Raw genomic sequence first — 19780 nt, 5'->3', positions numbered from 1 at the left:
GACAGGGACCTCATCCGCTCTACTCAGGGGCCTGGTTATAATGGCTCCGAAAATAGACGGGGGAAACTACATTTCCGAGGGTGGGGTGTCCTGGGGTAGACCGTAGGATTAGATGAAGGGAAGGCAGATCCCCAGGACCTTCACCCTCTCCTCACCTTCTCTGCTAGTCTTCAGGTGGAAGCTACTAACAAGGGCCAGGAAGGGCAGCCCTGCCCAGGGTCACATCACTTGCCTCCATGAAAGGTCTCCTCCGCCTCCCCAGGGAGTTTCAGTGGGCAAATGTTCCTGGTGGGAGGGTCATGGCCTCCTGGGGCCACTCAGCCCTTTGCCCACCCTCACCTTCCAGAGTCAGCTCCTTCCTGGTGTTATTGTTCACCTTGATGGAGTCAGGCTTAAAACACAGGGCTGGGGGGACACAGGCACAGGTGGATTTGGGGGAGGTTAAGGGCTCAGGGACAGATAAGCAGAGCAGGGAAGCCCAGGGAGGGGCAAAGAAGGCTCTGTCCCTATGGGGGAGATGTGGAGGGGCCACAAGGGAATGCTCCTCTTGCCTCCCTCATTTCCCTCCGAATAAGCAAGGGTCCTCAGCCATCCTGAAAATTTGGAGAACTGTCAAGGGGTCTTCCCCAGTACCCAGGTTCTGGCAGGCCCCTCCTTAGTCCCATTCTTGACCCAGTTGGCTGTAAACCTACCCCTTCCTCTCCCAATCTGCTGGAAGGACCCCAGCGCTGGCACCTGAGCCCAGAGGCTCCTATCAAAGCTGGTAGCTCTGGCCCTGACCCCTCCCTGCAGCTTTGGCTCACTCTGGTTATTCTGGCAGTTGTCCCCATTATGGCTGACATTCTGGAGCTCCTCCTTCAGGACTGACTTCATCTTCTCATACTCGCTCTCCAGATGGGGGCTAAAGGGCAACTCCAGCAGGACTAGATAGTCCACCACAATGCTGCCACTCCTGAGGGGGTCGAGAGGGTCGGGGGTCTTACAGGGTGCTCAGGCCTAGGGCACATAAGTCTTTAGGAGGGCACCTCCAGGACCAACCACAAGTGCACTGGTATTGGGAGGAAGGCAGAAGCAATGAGTTGGGATTCCAGGAACATTATTTGCAGGAGCCACCAGCATCCCTGATTTAATCAGCCCAGAAGGCAGGACAAGGAATGATTAACATTCTCTTGCCTTGCATCAAGCTGTTACCAAACCAGGCCCTCTTGAGCTCTCTGCCTCACTCATGCTGACCCACTCAGTAGGCCAGGTGCCAGCCAGAGAAAAGCTAGCTACTGTCCAGACACCAGGCTTCCCACAATTCTTCATGTGCCACCTCCCTGCATGTCCCATGTAATCTCTTTCCTTCCAAATCATGTTTTAAAAGGAGGGGTGGCATCTCTCCTATAGAGAAATGACCACAGAAAATGACTGAAACAAAATCCCCCATGAAGTGATTGGCTCCCCCATCTCCTTCCTTCACCTCTCTCTTTCTAAAATCTGATGATTCCAAAAGGAAAAGATGTCTTCTCCAGCTTTTCTTTGTGCCCCTTGCCCCCACCCAATGCTGCTTCCACAGCCCCATAAGGGTCTCCTACCTCAATGACAGGATCTCCACATCCTTGAACCCCTGCACATTTTGGTAAATCTTCTGCATCTGAAATGCCAAGATCCTTGGGCTCACACCTGAACCTTGTGACCCGCGTGTACCCAGGCGCCCAAGCTCAGCTTCAGGGAAGCACCCTTGGGTTCCCTCCCTTTCCCCGTCACCTGATCCCGGAAGGTGTCACTGAAATCTTTGTAGGCTGTGGAAGTGCAGTCATTGAGGTCCGGGGAGAACGCCTGGTCAACAGACACCTCCATGCCCACTTCGGCATCCACAGTATCTGCGCACAGCATACCCTGCTCTGGTCACTTCACCGTCCACTCCCGTCTGACATCACCACCACCACCGCGACCCGGAGGATCCTCCCATTGCCCCTCTCTGCGTTCCCTGAGGAATGACCGAACAGTAGCAAGAAGGAAGATGGGACTTTTTCCCCCCACAAGCGGAAGATAGGATTTCTAGGATTTGTTGTGTTGAGATGTAGGAAAGATTAGAGGTAAGGAGGCATAGCAGCCAGGCCTGTGGTCTCTCCCTTGTCTGGCCCAGTGTCAGGCAGAATAATGGCTCCCCAAGATGCCTGTGTCTTCATCCCCAGAACCTCCGGATATGTTATGCTACATGGCATGGGGGAATCAGGATTGCAGACAGAATTTAAATCGCTAATCAGCTGACTAAAATGGGAAAATTAACGTGGATTGCTGGGTGGGCTCAACATAATCCTAAGAGTCCTTGGCAGTGGAAAAGAGAGGCAGAAGAGGTCAAAATCGGTCACAAGATGTGACTACAGAAGAAGGGCACAGAGATGTAATGTTGCCAGCCTCAAAGATGGAAGAGGGAGCCTTGAGACAAGGAACGTGAGAGGCTTCAGAACCTCAAAAGAGCAAAGAAATGGATTCTCCCCTAAAGCCTCCAGAAAGGCACACAGGCCCGCCGACACCTTGACATTAGCCCAGTTAGCCTCACGTCAGACTCCTAGCTACAGAATTGTAAGACAATACATTTGCATTGTTTCAGCTGCTAAGTTTATGATCATTTGTTACAGCAGCATTTAGAAGCTAATACAGCTCCTAGCAGCCCAGACTGGGAAGGAGACCACAGGAAGGAGTGTGATCCCAACCACCTCCTGGAGGTGAGGGTGGAAAGGAGGCATGACACGGGGTAGAGGAAAGCATGGGACAGAAGGCAGGGATGGAGGAATTAGGCAAAATGACATGAGTGCTGACAGGCGAACCACAGGACTGGACCCAGGGAGAGTCAGTGGCATCTCCCAGGAGGAAGTGCAAAAGGCAGGGCTCTGGCAACTCACCCAGATCCACCTGTCCCACCACAAACTCGCAACGGGAGCCATAGAAGGTACGAAGGCAGTGGCACGTGAGGCCATCCCATTTACCCCCATTCTGGCACCTGATCTCCTGGAGCTCACAGTGGTCCCCAGAGAACCCCAAGGGGCGGTGGCAGAGGCCCTGTATCCAGGTGCCACCATTGTCACAGGTGCCTGGACAGCACAGGAAAAAAAGGAAGTTCAGGATAGGGCTTGCCCTTGGTGACAAGGAAATTTATCAGAGGAGAGAGAAGAGGGAACAGGGAAGCAGGAGGTCCAACCTGGCGTGGTGGTCAACCTAGACTGTGTGGTCATCTGAGTAGTGGTCGAAGTGGTCCTGGGTGACTTAAGGGTGGTAGTACTCTGAGGGGTAATCGCCGGTGTTTCTGGAGTCTTGGTAGTGGTTGGGGTGGAGTGAGTCGACTTGATTGAAGTCACCATGGCAGTTGGAAAGCTACTGCTTGGTTTCGTCGTCAGTGGGAGGCTAGTGAATCCAGGCATATGTGGGATGGTTATAGAATTGGTGTTCATCCAGTTTCCACTGGTGGGTCTTGGAGCGCTTGTCAAAACTGTGTAACTGGGGACAGTCCCAGTGCTGACAGAACTAGAACTAGGAGCATCTGTTATGCTGTTGGTAGGATGAGTTTCCCGAACAGCAGAAGCGTCCGTACGCATAGGAAACACAGTTGTCATACTGGTGGAACCAGGAGAGGTGGCCATCTCAGTAGTAGAAGTAAACACTGACATTGGGATGGTGGCCACAGAAGTAACTTCACTACTTGGACCCATTTCCATAAATGAAGTAGTGGGAGAGGCAGGTGCTATTGTAACTGATACAGATTCTGGACATGGGGTGGTAGAAGAAATGAAACAGGTGGTGGTTGTTTCAGTAGCAAAGGTCTTTAGAGAAGATGTGACTGGAGACGTTCTTATAGTTTCAGATGAAAAAGGAGTAGTGAAAGCAGTAGCAGAAGAGCCTGTATTTTCCATTCTAGAGAGAGGTGAGGGTGTAGAAAGAGAGGTAGTGGTGGTGGTGAGCATTGAAGTTACACTGGTGGAGGATAGAGAAGAGGACGTTATTGTTGCGGATATTGAAGAAGAGATAATAAATAGTACCAAAAGAAGTAGTTATTGCATTTGTAGATGTACTCAGACTAGGGAACGATGATGTTGGAGAAACACAGGAAGTACTGGGTGGTACTGTGGGGGTGGGTGTTGTTACCAACATCGTAGTAACAGTCATGGCTGTTTCTGGGGTAGAGGGAGTGGGCGAAGTGGCTGTGATCGGGGTAGAGCTTGAAGTGTGGGTGGGAGTGGTGATGTCAGCTGTGGCCACTGTGACTACAGGGGTGGATGCAGCCCTGGTACTAAGGAGTGTAGTAATCAAGGTGGATGAAGGGGTAGTGTTTGTGGTCGAATCGGAGACTGATTCTGTGGTTGGGGCAGGTGGAGAAGACAGATGCATGCTCACGGCTGATGTCAAGGTATTGGTGGTCACTGGAGTAGAGGAGGTAAATGTCAGAGAACCAACCGGATTCGTGGGAGTGACTGGTGATGTGGTTGCAAGAGGAGAAGTAATCTCTGTGGTGAGAGACTGCGTCCAAACACCCCCAGTGGGAGTTAGTGTGGTCTTCCAGGTGGATGGGGCATGAGAGGGTGTGATGGTCATCTTGCGTGTATATGTAGTAAATGCAGTAGAGGAGGGGAGCCCAGTGGTCAGGGATGTTGTGTGTGTGGCAGTGGCAGTGGGTGCTGGGGTGGATTCAGCATGTATGTGCCACGTACCTGTGCCTGTTGCATATGAGGTGGTACTCTCTGTCTGTGTGGTCCCGGTACTGCTGGTAGACACGGGAGAGGAGCCTGCAGATGCAACCGGAGTGTCTGTAGCAAAGGTAGGAGGTCGAGTGCTGTGCGTACTTGTGGGCATGGTTGCCGTAGCAGGCATTGTGGTAGAGGTTGTGATGACACTGGATGATATGTCTTGTATTCTGGACAGTGGGGAGAGATGGGATGATGTAGGTGGGTGTTGCCACTGTGCTGGAAGCAGTGATTGTGGAGGTGAGGTCAGTAATGGTAGTCAGTGAGCCGGTGGTAGCCCTGGCTGTAGGGGTGATGGTTGTCCGTGTTGAGTTGGGCATGGCTGTACTAACAGAGGACGAGTTTATGGCAGTGATTATCCTCGGGGTACCAGTGGTAGAGGGAGTTGGGGTTATCGCTGATGTGGTTGTGCTTCCTTTAGAAGAGATGTTTGAAGAAGTGACACCTGGGGTACTGTGTGGTATTGCAGGAGTGGGCGCTGTTACCACAATCGTGGTCGTAGTTTCTGGAGTGGAGGAAGTGGGCAAAGAGGCTATGTTCAAGGTGGCCATGGTTGAAATGTTGGTGGGAGGGGTGATGTCCGTTGTGGCCACGGTGCCAATACTAGTGGGAGATATAGGGGTGGATGTGACATGGGTTGTAGGGAGGGTAGTAATCAAGGTGGATATCGGGGTAACGGTTGTGGTCCAGCTGGAGACTGAATTTGTGGATGGAGCAAGTGGAGAAAACAGACGCATACTCGTGGCTGATGTCAAGGTATTGGTGTTCAGTGGAATAGAAGAGGCTGATGCTGGAGAACTGACTGCGTTCCTGGGCGTGATTAAGGATGTAGTTGATGGAGGAGAAGTAATCTCTGTCATGAGAGACACTGTGGAAATGTCTTTTGTAGGAGTAAGTGTAGTTTTCCAGGTGGTCATCTTGCCCGTGTGTGTGGCGGCTCCAGGGGGAGAGTGTGGTTCTGTGGTTGTGCGTGTTGTATAAACATTGGTGGCAGTGGGTTCCAGGGTGCGTTCAGAGGTGGCGGATGTGGGGGAAACCACTGTGGTTTTTGGAGTGACTGATGATGTGATTGGAGAAGTCCAAGTAATTCCTGTTGTGAGAGTTTCTTTAGGGGTGTCACTCCCCAGAACGAGTTTTGTTTCCATAGAACTCATTGTTTTCAAAGTAATTGGTGTACTGAGTGCAGCAGTCGTTCCAGTAGAAGCAGATATACTTTGCGTTGTAGGTGTTGTTAATATATTTACTGTTGTGGGATCATGAGTGGTGGCAGTTGCTGTTCTGAATGTACTGGCGGTGTTCGGAAATGAAGCCGTGGTTGTAATCAAGGTGCTACTGGTGATGGGTGAGGAGTTGTTATCAGTTACGATTGCTGAGATGTTCGTGGCAGTTAGAGAAGTAGAAGTGATGACGGGGGTAAGAGACCTGGGTGTATGAATGCTTGCTGTGGTCTGGCTAGCCCTTTTTGTGGTACCAGTAGTAGAGGATATCGGAGTATGGGAGGTTGTGTGTGGGGTTGAGACAGAGGAAGAAGAGAGTAGGGCCATGGTTGTGGGAGTTTTCCCCAGAGTGGTGGTGGTAGTGGGAGGAGAGGTTATGGCTGAGGTGAGTCTCTCGGTGGTGGTCAGGGTCATGCAGGTGGTGGGGTAAGTGGTAGTGATTATAAGGCTCGTGGGATTGATGCACTTTGTGGTGCTCGTGTAGACAATGAGGGTGGGTGGAGTGGTTTCCACCTTGATGACAAGCTTGGACGTTGGGATTGTTGAGGTGTTGGACTTGACTGTAGTTTGGAGCAATGCCTCAGAAATAGGTTTAAAGTGAGGGGAGGTGGTGGGAGTGGTAAGTGTGTGTTCCCTACTGTTGAGAGCTGGAGGGGCCCTGCTGGGGATGCCGAGTGGCCACCGCGCTGCACCTGTGGAACGTGGGGAGTTGCTGAGAGCAGTGTGAGCTGCTTCTGTTCTGGGAAAAAGCTCAGTAGAGGTGGATGGAGCCATGGGGAACGTGCCTACATTGAGGACAGAAGAGAGGGATTCATTTGCAGATAGCGTTGACACGATAAACCCTACGTAGCTTAGTCACTACCCCATTTTCCAGATAGTATCACAGAAGGTAGGACGTTCCATTGCTTATCCCTCCATCAGAGGCAGTTTGGGGCTACGGCCTTTCAGGTTCTGAAGGGGATGCCCTCAGTCCTTTGGCCCCTCTTCTGAGTGGGGACCTTCCAGCCCTAGGGACGGCTGTGCTGAGCATGCATGTTCTGCTGAGGGTCCTCCCACCTCACCCCTTTCTCCACACATACATGTTTCCCTTACTCTGCTCCCTCCTCTTCCCCACCTGCTGCCCAAAGTCCCCGCCCTTTGGCTCTCCTCTGCCCTTCTCCCTATGACGCACTGCTGTCTGGGCTGACTCTCCTCTTCCAAGAGAACCCCGCCAAGTCTGGGCTTGTGGGGGGAACACATCATGGACACTGGAGCCATTGGGTCAGAGAGGGGAAAATTGCATAGAGAACAGCAAAGGGAAAACCAGAGTTTGAGGCTCAGACTCTATTGAGTTTGAGGGACAGGGAGAGAGGACCACACTGACAGGCTGAGGGACAGGACAGAAAAGGAAACTTCCAGAAAGTGATAAGTCAGAAGGTAGGCATGGCTTCGGCTGCCTTCGGCTCAGGTCATGATCCCTGCATTGGGCTCCCTGCTCAACAGAGAACCTGCTTCTCTCTCTCTCTCCCTCTGTGACTCCCCCTGCTTGTGGGCTCTCTCTCAAATAAATAAATAAATAAAATCTTAAAAAAAAAAAAGGTAGGCATGAATTCCAAAGACCTTAAGGTTTAGCAGTGAGTGTCAATAAAAACAGACGTATTTTCTATCACCCACTCTATTTTGGCCACTGGGTTAATTAGTTTACAAACATGAACCCCTAACTCTACAGATATCATCAACCCCACTTAAGAGTGAGGGTCAGAGGGGCGCCTGGGTGGCTCAGATGGTTAAGCATCTGCCTTCGGCTCAGGTCATGATCCCAGAGTCCTGGGATCAAGCCCCACATCGGGCTCCTGGCTCAGCGGGGAGCCTGCTTCTCCCTCTGCCTCTCTCCCTGCTCATGCTCTCTCTCTCTGTATCTCTGTGTCTCAAATGAATAAATAAAAACTTAAAAAAAAAAAGAGTGAGGGTCAGAGATCTCATAATGCTGGGGTGAGTGGCAGAGAGACTCCTGCAGCCACAGCATTTGCAAGCAGGAAGTGCCCAGACCTCCTGCCCACCCAGCATTAGCCTCCTCCTCACCTTGGACCGAGAACATCTTTGTTCTGAGAGCTGGGATTTCATTTCTCAGCCTAGCTGGGTATGTCAGGGAGGTGGGAGGGGGGATTATGAAGATTCCTGGGTTAGAGCCCTTAGTGCCAGGAGGTGGCCCTAGAGGTAAGTGAGAGGGTGGTCCATGGGCCTCTAGGTTGGGAAGGTGTAGGACTGAGGGTCAGGAACAGACACCAAGAGACAGAGGGAAGGGAAATACAGAGGAATTATGGGATTCCTAAGGGACAGGAAAGAGAAAGCCCTGGACCGCACGCCGGTTAGTATACACCCACCCTTTGGGAGCAATCAGGATCTCCCCAGCCCAGCCCTGCCAATGACAACTGTGCCCAGAAACATGGGCCGGGTGGGGGCAGGGAGAGATAGAGGCAGAGCTGGAGGAGGGGACTGGGAACAAAGGCAAAGATGCCCCAGAGAGAGGAGAGAACCCCAGGGGAAGAAGTGGAGCTGTCATGGAGAGAGCACCCCTGGAAGTTAAGGAAGAGTCCAGAATGGACAGAGCACCGGGCTGGTGAGGGGAGGGACAGAAGAGAAGTGAGGGCTTAGAAAACCAAATCAAAGGGAAGAGCACTTCTCTGGAAAGAGGTTATGCCCGCTCTCCCGATGCAAGCACCCACGCTCGCAACCTGCTTGGTCCTGGGTGGAGAGCAGCACCAGCTGGACCCAGCTTCCTTTCTCCTCGATGCCTCCCGCCCCCAAAGCTCTGAGGAATCTCTCCTCAGTCTCCACTTAGGCCTCAGAGCCACTTCCCCACACACCCCTGCCCCAAAACATCAGCCCTTTCCCCACCGGCCCCCTCACCTCTGAGCACCCAGAGGAAGACGAGGAGCCTGAGCAGCCGCATGGGCCTGGCGAGGCAGGTAGAGCATGTGCCAGCACTGGGGGCGGCTACAGGAGATGGCCACTATGTACATAGCAGCACCCAGCGGGGACTGAAAGGTGTGGCTCTCTGCCCTGCTAGACGTGGGGGCTGAGCATAGGCTCCCCGTTGCACCACCTACCTCAATCCTCTTCCCCCCTTCTCCAGGTATCTGACTTCATTGCTGTTGGAAGGACACCAAGAAGGTAGGACTAGCCCAGGAGGTGTCAAACAGGGAGTGCTGCTGGTGGCCCACTCAGAGGAGTTCCTAGAACCCTGCCTTTCCCCTCCCCTGCCCCCCACCAAGAACCAGCAAAACTGGATGGAGAATACACTTGGTCAAGACCTTGGACTCTGGAATCTGGGCTTGACTCTCACAGCCTCTCGTTAGTTTCAGTCCCAGCTTCAGGACAGGGAGGGGAAAACTTGTTCTCCTCACTCCCTCTCCCCCTTGCTCTTCCCTCTCTCCATCCTGCCCTTAGCATGACTTGGGCTGAGACCCCATAACCAAAGCCATGGGAGCAATGCGGCATTCAATCAGAAGTCATTTTAATATCTGAGGATCTGGGCCAGGTCCAGAAAAGAAGATACAGATGGCCAGTGGAAATGATCAAACAAAAGGATGTTTTGACACAGCAGATTAGCAACTATTACGAAGTTTGAGCCCCTTCAGTGTCGGGAAAGGTGTGAAGAACACACACTCTTACCCAGCTGGTGGGAGTGTAAGTGTGTTGGGCTGCTCTGAAAAGCCCATTTGGTGACATCTATTAAAATTTTAAATGCATGCTCAAGGACCTAGTAATTCGACCACTGTGTCTCCGTGTTCAAGAAGCACTTCACAAAGGTATTCACAAGGATGTTTATTGCCATCCAGCTTATTGTGATTCCAACAGAAATGGGAAACAACCCAAATCTCCCTCAATAGGAATCTAGAATGACTATGGAATCATCACACTATAGACTACCATGCTTGAATCAAAACGAAGAGTACCATAATGGAAAGACTCTCAGAATGGCTTGTTCAGTGAAACCAAGAGACACAGTTTTGTTAAAACACACACATATGTATTTCCTATGAATGCACACACAGACACAGACACACAGGTAAATGCATTCAAAATTTGAAAGAAAAAAAAAAAGCTCACCTACCCCAATAACAAGGGTAAGATTAATTCAGAGAAGCAAGAAGGAACTAGGTAGGGTTCAGAATGATAGTCAGGGAACATTAGCTCTATCTGTAGTTTCTACTTTTTACCTTGACAAAGATTTCTCTCCTTGACCAAACTCTGACAAGCCTCCCCTGAGCCCTGTTCCCAACTAATCTTCAACCCTGGCCTATAAAGGCTTGAACAATCACCAACACAGTTCTAAGAGCTCAAGGCCACATCCCTAGGCTGACCCCAACCTCCCTTAAAGTGCCTGCCTGAGAAAACTCAAGGCTTCCAAAAGAATTTACTATTTGTCCCAGCAAACACCCGAATATAAGGCCTCTGTCTCCCAGCCTCTGGGGAAAGGTAGGAGCCTAACTTTAATAAGCACCAGTTAGCAAACCCAGATGGGTCTCATACGGACCACATCCCCTACACTTCCTGTAACTATTCACTCCCCCAGTCCCCTGAGCCCCACTCCCTCCCACCCCCCTCCCTCACTCTCCCTTGACCTCTGTGCAAACCAGAGTTCAGTTCCTGCTGGACTCTTTCCTATTGTAACAGTATGTTACTGATTAAAATCTGTCCTTAACACTTTAACTAGGGTCTGGCTTTGTTTATCCTTGACAACTTGAAGATGATGTTATGCTTTTGAAGGTAATGTAAAAGAATTTAGAAGAGGATTCTGGGAGCACCTGGGTGGCTCATTTGGTTAAGTGTCCAACTCGATTTCAGCTCTGGTCATGATCTTGTGGTCATAGGATCAAGTTCCCTACTGGTTCCCTACTCAGTGGGGTTCCGCATCTGGTTCCCTACTCAGTGGGGAGTCTGCTTGAGATTCTCTGCCTCTCCCTCCCACTTGTGTGCACTCTCTCTCTCTCTCAAACAAATAAATCTTTTAGGAGGAGGAGGAGAAGAAGAAGAGGAAGAAGAAGGAAGAGGAGGAGGAAAAGTGGAGGAGGTGGAAGAGGAAGATTTTGGAGAGATGGTGGAGCAGGAACCAGGAATCCATCTCCCCACCTAGACGACAATTGCAATTGCACTAGCAAAATCTGTCTGATGTAACATACTTTGGTCGCTGATTATAGCTTCTGATCACAAAGGTTCAGACAAAGAGGCAGCCATTCTTACAAGCCCTTCCCCCTCCATTTGAAATGAATTCCAGGGGATTTAAAAGACTGACCTCCTTTTTCCTCCCCTTCAGTTTTTGCTTTTTTCCCCTTTGGGAGTTGCACGTTAAAGACTAGGACATCCAAAAACAACTGTATATGTGGAAAAAATTAGAAAGTGACCAAGCATGCTCAGGGAAAGAATCAGAACAAACCTCAGAAGACCTTAGTTATACCTAATGCCCATCTTCAGCACAGAGACACCCTACAATAACCAACAAAAACAATAAGCAAAAACTCTGGGGAAGGAGGAGAATCTGAGTTCCAGAGTTACAACACTATTAGACTTAAATGTTCTGTGTCCAATAAAAAAAAAATCACCAAGCATACAAAGAAACAGGAAAGTATGGTCCATTCAAAGAAAAAAGAATCTAATAGAAACTATACCTGAAGAAGACCTAATAGAAGATATACTAGGCAAAGACTTTAAAACAACTGTCTTGAGGATGTTCAAAGAACTAAAGGAAGATACGGAGAGAGTAAAAAAAATGATGCATGAACAAAATGGAAAAATCAATAAAGAGACAGAATCTAAAAAGAAATCAAAAAGAAAGAGCTGTAAAGCACAACTGAAGTGAAAAATTCATTAGAGGGATTCAAAGGCATATTTGAGCAGGCAGAAGAAAGAATCAACAAACTTGAAGATAGGACCATGGATTATTAAATTGGTGAAATGGGAAGAAAAAAGAGTGAAGAAAAGTGGATGGAGCCTAATGAACCTGTGGGACATCATCAAATGGAACAACATATGCATTCTGGGAGTCCCAGAAGGATAAGAGAGAGAAAGGGGCAGAGAGATATCTGAAAGATTACTGGCTGAAAACTTTTCGAATTTGATGAAAGACATAAATATAACCACCCAAGACGCTCAGTAAACCTCAAGTAGGATGAACTCAAAGATACCCAAACTAATACACATTATAATTTAACCTTGAAAAGACAGAGAATCTTTTTTTTTTTAAGATTTTATTTTATTTTATTTTGACAGAGAGAGACACAGCGAGGGAGGGAATACAAGCAGGGGGAGTGGGAGAGGGAGAAGCAGGCTCTCTGCAGAGCAGGGAGCCCAATGTGGGGCTCGATCCCAAGACCCTGGGATCATGACCTGAGCTGAAGGCAGACACTTAACAACTGAGCCACCCAGGCACCCCAACAAAGAGAGAATCGTGAAAGCAGCAAGAGGGAAGCAAATTGTCAAGTACAAGAGATCCTCAGTAAGTTTATCAGCAGATTTCTCATCAGAAACTTTGGAGGCCAGGGGGCGCCTGGGTGGCTCAGTTGTTAAGCATCTGCCTTCGGCTTGGGTCATGATCTCAGGGTCCTGGGATTGAGCCCCACATCGGGCTCCCTGCTTGGCAGGAAGCCTGTTTCTCCCTCTCCCACTCCCCCTGCTTGTGTTCCCTTTCTCACTGTGTCTCTCTCTGTCAAATAAATAAATAAAATCTTTAAATAAATAAATAAATAAATAAATAATTTTTAAAAAAGAAAGAAAGAAACTTTGGAGGCCGGAAGACAATGGGCTGGTATATTCAAGGTGCTAAAAGAAAAAATCTGTCAGCCAAGAATCCTATATCCAGTAAACCAGTCCTTCAAAAGTGCCAATCAAGACATTCTCAGATAAACAAAAGCTGAGGGAGTTCGTGACCACTGACTTGTCCTTCAAGGAATGCTCAAGGGAGTACTTTAAAGTGAAGTTAAAGGACACTAAACATTAACTCAAATCTGTATGGAGTGATAAAGATCTCAATAAAGGTAAAAAATTGGGCAATTATAAAAGCTACCAATTTTGTAACAGTGGTTTGTAACTAACACTTTTCCACATGATTTAAGAGACTAATATATTTAGGGGCACCTGGGTGGTTCAGTCAGTTAAGCATCTGCCTTCAGCTCAGGTCATGATCCCAGGGTCCTGGGATTGAGCTGCGCGTCGGGCTCCCCACTCGGCAGGGAGTCTGCTTCTCCCGCTCCCTCTATCTCTTCCCCCTGTTTGTGCTCTCTCTCTCTTTCACTCCATCTCACTCTCTCTCTCTCTCTCTCTCGAATAAATGAAATCTTTTAAAAAGAGAGACCAATATATTTAAATTAGAAAAAACAATTATTAGTGTAAGAGCTAATATTAGTGTAACTTTTGTTTAAAACTCCAAAACTTGTTTTCTACATAATTTAAGAAACTAATGCATTTAAAAGAATTATTAGTTTGTGTTTTGGGGCACACAATGTATAAAGATGTAATTTTGTGGGCGCCTGGGTGGCTCAGATGGTTAAGCGTCTGCCTTCGGCTCAGGTCATGATCCCAGGGTCCTGGGATCGAGTCCCACATCGGGCTCCCTGCTCCTTGGGAGCCTGCTTCTCCCTCTGCCTCTCTCTCTTTCTCTGTCTCTCATGAATAAATAAATAAAAAATCTTAAAAAAAAAAGATGTAATTTTGTGATATCAACAACCAAAAGGGGTGGTAACATAGCTATAAAGGAACAGAGTTTTGTGTGCTATTGTAGTTAAGCTGGTATAAATTCAAATTAGAGTGTTATAACCTTAGGACATTAAATGCAATCCCTGTGGTAACCACAAGTTACAGACTATACACAAGCTATAGAAAATATACAAAAGGAAATGAGAAAGGAATTTAAATATTTCACTACCAAAAAAAAACCCCACTAAACATAAGAAAGTAATGCAGAAAATGAAGGATCAAAAAAAGCTATAAGGCATATAGAAAACAAAGAGCAAAATGACAATAGTCCCTTCTTATCAGTAATTACTTTAGATGTAAATGGATTAAACTCTCCAATCAAGAGACAGAGATTAGCAGAATGGATAAAAACTCATGGTCCAACTGCATATGTCTGCAAGAAACTTGAACTACAAAGACGCAAACAGGTTGGAAGTGGTTGCCAAAGGCTTGGGGAGGAAATGGAGAACGGTTACTGAGTGACCACAGAATTTCAATTTTACAAGATGAAAAGAGTTACAGAGATGGATGGTGGTGATGGCTGCCCAGTAATGTGAACATACACATAGGGTAATGCAGGCTGCTGCCCAGGAAAGTGGAGTCGACCATGGAAGCCCCATTCAGTCAAGAGATGGATGTCACATATGAATTCAGGCCAGAAGGTGACATCAGCACCAGCACAGGGTGACACAGTTATGTGGTGCTTCTGTTCCAGGTGAACTGAAGAGTGCAGGAGGCCCAGAAAGCTCGGAGGAGGCAGAGATAAGTGTGGGAAGGACTAGAGTCCAGGGGGGAATATTGGAAGGCAGAGGTCAAAGTGCCACTCATCACAATTGGGGGTTTCTCTTTATAGAAAAGAATAAAAGTTATGAATATAAACTTAGATATAGCAATGCGTAAGGCCTTGGAGTTTTTGCAGAGGGCAACCCCATAAATCCTCCTCTTCCTGGGAGGCCCAAGACTCAGGAGGTCTCAGGGGGGTTGCAAAGTGGAAAGGCAGTTGGCAAACTCACCTATGCCAGACCCTCTGGGAGCTCCTTGAGGCTCTGTGCCTCTCACATCTCATGAGTGAACACATTTTTATCCAGAGTCGCTGAAGGAATTGCAGACAAGAGGCATTGTGAATACTCCCCAAGCAGTGCTGGCTAGCACCAGACATGCACCTGGACTCACCGAAATTTAGGGGACACCTTATATTGCTCTGGCCTCAGAGGGTGTGTGGTCAAGCTGGGGAAGTGAGCAAAGGAATGAAAAGATAAATCAGCAAGATGAGGTGGCACCCAGAGCTGACAGCAGCCCCACAGACGAAGCTCAGGAGAAGGAGTCCACAGGGAGCTGGGCCATTCTTGAGATCCTCCACTTTGATTTCTTAACACCTTCGACCAGTTGCACAATATTAAAGTGTTTGTTTTCAGAAAGGTTTGTTCTTGTTTTTCAGAAGAGTCTCGTTGGGACTGGAGCTATGTGGTCAAGCACCAGTGTTGGCCAAGATGCTGGAAACAAGGCACAAGATGCCAGTTACTGTGCCAAGGACACAGATGTGAATGGACCCCCATTGCAAGGGGTCACCAGGCTCCTGGGGAGATGGATCTCAATCCAACATCAGGTTCCCTGATTCCTCCCCATCCACCCTTTCAATTTCTTCTCCCTCTCCTACACAAACTTCTTTCTATTCCAGCCAGTAGGCTTCTTTGTCTCAGGTTCTCCTACCTTCCGGCCTGTGCCTGAACTGTTTCCCACACTAGGACTGCCCTGTCTACCTCCCTTTCTCTTTCTCTCGGCCTGTGAAAATCCTACCCATTTTTTAGGGCTTTGCTTCTTTCTCTCCTCCACCAGGAAGCCATGTGTGATCAGGAAGCTGACCTCTCCCACTCTTTTGTTTGTTTGTTTGTTTTTAAAGATTTTATTTATTTATTTGACAGAGAGAGACACAGCGAGAGAGGGAACACAAGCAGGGGGAGTGGGAGAGGGAGAAGCAGGCTTCCCGTGGAGCAGGGAGCCCGATGCAGGGCTCGATCCCAGGACCCTGGGATTATGACCTGAGCCAAAGGTAGACGCTCAACAACTGAGCCACCCAGGCGCCCCTGACCTCTCCCACTCTTGAAATGTAATGGTGCTTACTGCTGACATCTCTCCCGTGGCACTTAATTATCATTTAGTGGCAGGTATTAGTCATCTGAATGCCTGACCGGAAGGGGGAGGGGAAGGTGACACCTTGTGTACCCTGAGCTGGGGCAGTGTCCACTTTCCCCCCAGAGCTAGCAGAGCCCCACTTGACTAACAGAGGAGATGGTCAATCTATTAATTTATTTTTTTTATTCTTATGTTAATCCCCATACATTACATCATTAGTTTCAGATGAAGTGTTCCATGATTCATTGTTTGTGCATAACACCCAGTGCTCCATGCAGAATGTGCCCTCCTCAATACCCACCACCAGGCTAACCCATCCTCCCACCCCCCTCCCCTCTAGAACCCTGATTGTTTTTCAGAGTCCATCGTCTCTCATGGTTCGTCTACCCCTCCGATTTCCCCCGCTTCATTCTTCCCCTCCCGCTACCTTCTTCTTCTTTTTTTCTTAACATATATTGCATTATTTGTTTCAGAGGTACAGATCTGAGATTCAACAGTCTTGCACAATTCACAGCGCTTACCAGAGCACATACCCTCCCCAGTGTCTATCACCCAGTCACCCCATCCCTCCCACCCCACCCCCCACTCCAGCAACCCTGTTTGTTTCCTACAATTAAGAATTCCTCATATCAGTGAGATCATATGATACATGTCTTTCTCTGTTTGACTTATTTCACTCAACATAATACCCTCCAGTTCCATCCACGTCGTTGCAAATGGCAAGATCTCATTCCTTTTGATGGCTGCATAATATTCCATTGTATACATATACCACATCTTCTTTATCCATTCATCTGTCGATGGACATCTTGGCTCTTTCCACAGTTTGGCTATTGTGGACATTGCTGCTATAAACATCGGGGTGCACGTACCCCTTCGGATACCTACTTGAGATGGTCAATCTAAAACTGCTGGGGGATGGGGCGCCTGGGTGGCTCAGTTGGTTAAGCGACTGCCTTCAGCTCAGGTCATGATCCTGGAGTCCCGGGATCGAGTTCCGCATCGGGCTCCCTGCTCGGCAGGGAGTCTGCTTTTCCCTCTGGCCCTCCCCCCTCTCATGTGCTCTCTCTCTCAAATAAATAAATAAAATCTTAAAAAAAAAAAAAAGTAAGAGTAACATAAAATAGATACAGGGAGGGGCGCCCAGGTGGCTCAGTTGGTTAAGCAACTGCCTTCGGCTCAGGTCATGATCCTGGAGTCCCAGGATCGAGCCCCGCATCGGGCTCCCTGCTCGGCAGGGAATCTGCTTCTCCCTCTGACCCTCCCCCCTCTCATGTGCTCTCTCTCTCTCTCTCATTCTCTCTCTCAAATAAATAAATAAAAATAAATAAAATCTTTAAAAAAATAATAATAAAATAAAATAAATAAAAAAAATAAAACTGCTGGGGGGAAACGCAAACCCAGGAAAATACAAGCTGAGACCATCCTTCAAAAGCCAAGGTTTAAGGACAAAGTGTAAAGATCAGGTCAGGGGCAGGCCACTCCTCTTCTCCTCACGAGTGAGTCAAGCTTGCAGGAAAGGTTAGGACAAGTGTGCTCACCGTCCCCTCCACTGTGTCATAATCTGAATTGTGGTAGCAGTTATCATGGATGGTGTCAGGTGATAGGAGTCAGGGTGCTGACCAGAGTTGTCTCTGAAGTCATGATAGGTGGGGGAGGGGGCATCGATTTGCATGATGGCAGATGAAAAGCTGATACTTGGCTTTACAACAAGTGGGAGCCAGTGATGGTTGACATATTAGTCAGGAGAGATCAGGCAATGCTGAGATAAACAGTCCTAAAGACTCAGTGGCTGGCAACAGCAGACGTTTCTTTCTCACTCATGCTACTTGCCCATCCCAACATCTGTGCTGTTCATTCAGGGACCCAGGCTGATGGAGCAGCCCCTATCTGGGACACTGCCAGGCTCCCAGCGGTGGGAAATGACAGATGGCAAAACCATGAGCTGCCTCCTAAAGCCTCTTTCCAGACATGACGTCGCATACCTTCCGCCCATATTCTGTTGGCTAAAGCAAATCGCAGGGTTGCCCTGAGTCTGACGGACAAGAATGTAAAATCCTTCCTCGGGGACAGGCACATCTGATGCCAGGCCTGCTATCGGTGGCATGGGGAGGTCTAATCCACCCCAGGGAGGGAAAGCAAACATATTGAACAATAACACAACCTACCACAGCTAGGATCCTGGCAGTAGCTATGGTTTATGCTAATCAAGACCCATCAGCGAGGCGCCTGGGTGGCTCAGTCGGTTAAGCATCCCACTCTTGATTTCGGCTCGGGTCGTGATCTCAGGGCCATGAGACTGAGCCCTGGGTTGGGCCCTGCACTGGGCATGGAGCCTGCTTAAGATTCTCTCTCTCCCTCTCCCTAGGCCCCTCCCCCCACCTCTGTCCTTCTCTTAAAAAAAAAAATTTTTTTTTTAAAGAGCCATCAGTGACATTGGCAGACAGGATCAAACCCCTGGCGGGTCTTTCCCTTTTTTTTTTTTTTTTTTTTGGTAAGATGTTATTTATTCGAGAGAGAGAGAACCAGCACGAGAGAATGAGAGAGAGTACGAGTAGGGGGAGGGTAAGAGGGAGAGAGAGAAGTAGGCTCCTGCTGAGTGGAGAGGAAAGTCCTATAATAGAGAAACTAAACACTGCAGTTATGTTTGAAAAGTGGGGAGAGGGAGGGTCCTCCCAGAACTGAGGAGATTTGACAAAGTGCTCATGGAAGCACAGGAAGCGAATACTATCAATGGGAAGGAGTTACTTTCAATACTGGGTCCTGTGCCAACACAGGAAATGGTGTGAGAAGCAGAGATGGTAGCACCTGGTGATGTTTCTGGGCATTTCGTAGAAGAGATAAGACAGCAATGGAAAGAATTTTAGTACTGGTGGGAACTCGTAGAACATTGATCTTTAAAGTGGGGTAATATTAAAGTGGGGTAATAAAGTGGGGTAATAAAAAAAATCAATTCATAGAAGAATATATACAGTTTGACTCCAAAAGGCTAATCTAAACAATATTTTGATTAGGATTCCACACATGTAGAGCAATGCTCTGAAGAAAATAAAAGTAATCATTAATATAAAATTCAGGAGCGTTATCGTGGAGGAAAGAGGTGTATGCAATCAGTGAGAATCATCTAGGGAGTTCTTAAGGGATGTGATGTTCAATTTCCTAGGCTGGCTAGTGGGTACATGGATGTTCTTTTATTATTGCTCTTTAATTGTGTGTGTGTTTTCCACACATTCATATGAATAATATATTACTCAATCAAAAATAACTTAGGGATAGGGCGCCTGGGTGGCTCAGTCGGTTAAGCGACTGCCTTCGGCTCAGGTCATGATCCCGGAGTCCCGGGATCGAGTCCCGCATCGGGCTCCCTGCTCGGCGGGGAGCCTGCTTCTCCCTCTGACCCTCCCCCCTCTCATGTGCTCTCTGTCTCTCTCATTCTCTCTGTCTCAAATAAATAAATAAAATCTTTAAAAAAAAAAAAATAACTTAGGGATAGACAGTAACATAACACATTCAAAATAATCAAATAATCAAGCTATTATTACTGAAAGCAAAAACAAGACAGAGATGCTCACTATTGCCATTATTATCCCAATTATTATCCCAACATTGTTTTGAGAGTTTTAGCTAATGTAATGAGACAAAAAATAAAATAAAAAGAAATACTGGGCATAAACAATAAAAAAAGCTAAATGACCCAATCTTGGCTAATGAAATTGTTATGTAATTTCAAAATCCAAAAATGCTAGTGGGGGGTGGGGGATACTATATTAACGAGAGACCTCGGGGCACCTGGCTGGCTCAGTCAGTAAAGTGTGTGACTCTTGGTCTTGGAGTTGTGAGTTTGAGCCCCACATTGAGCACAGAGATTACTTCAAAATAAAATCTTTAAAAAAGATGAGAGACCTTGGGGCATCTGGGTGGCTCAGTTGTTAAGCGTCTGCCTTCGGCTCAGGTCATGATCCCAGGGTCCTGGGATCGAGCCCCGCGTCGGGC

At 48.1% G+C, this 19780-nt stretch overlaps 1 protein-coding gene across 1 annotated transcript in view; it reads right to left on the bottom strand.

Annotated features, from left to right (window-relative positions):
• Nucleotides 1-19780, bottom strand: part of LOC117999239 (mucin-3A-like) — a 36878-nt gene that overhangs the window by 2303 nt on the left and 14795 nt on the right. Inside the window, exons 4-13 of the mRNA XM_034988179.1 lie at nucleotides 5329-5577; nucleotides 4824-4943; nucleotides 4692-4766; nucleotides 4062-4157; nucleotides 3188-3957; nucleotides 2892-3080; nucleotides 1750-1865; nucleotides 1578-1636; nucleotides 804-952; nucleotides 340-405 (exon numbers count right to left, since the gene is read on the bottom strand). Coding sequence (XP_034844070.1) covers nucleotides 340-405; nucleotides 804-952; nucleotides 1578-1636; nucleotides 1750-1865; nucleotides 2892-3080; nucleotides 3188-3957; nucleotides 4062-4157; nucleotides 4692-4766; nucleotides 4824-4943; nucleotides 5329-5577 — 1889 coding nt within the window. The remainder of the gene's footprint in view (nucleotides 1-339; nucleotides 406-803; nucleotides 953-1577; nucleotides 1637-1749; nucleotides 1866-2891; nucleotides 3081-3187; nucleotides 3958-4061; nucleotides 4158-4691; nucleotides 4767-4823; nucleotides 4944-5328; nucleotides 5578-19780) is intronic.

This window comes from Mirounga leonina, unplaced genomic scaffold (assembly GCF_011800145.1).
Source record: "Mirounga leonina isolate KUSES-001 unplaced genomic scaffold, KU_Mleo_1.0 Mir_454, whole genome shotgun sequence".
Lineage (NCBI taxonomy): Eukaryota > Metazoa > Chordata > Mammalia > Carnivora > Phocidae > Mirounga > Mirounga leonina.
The sequence above is the reverse complement of the archived record's forward strand: the minus strand, read 5'-3'. Positions and strand labels throughout refer to the sequence as shown.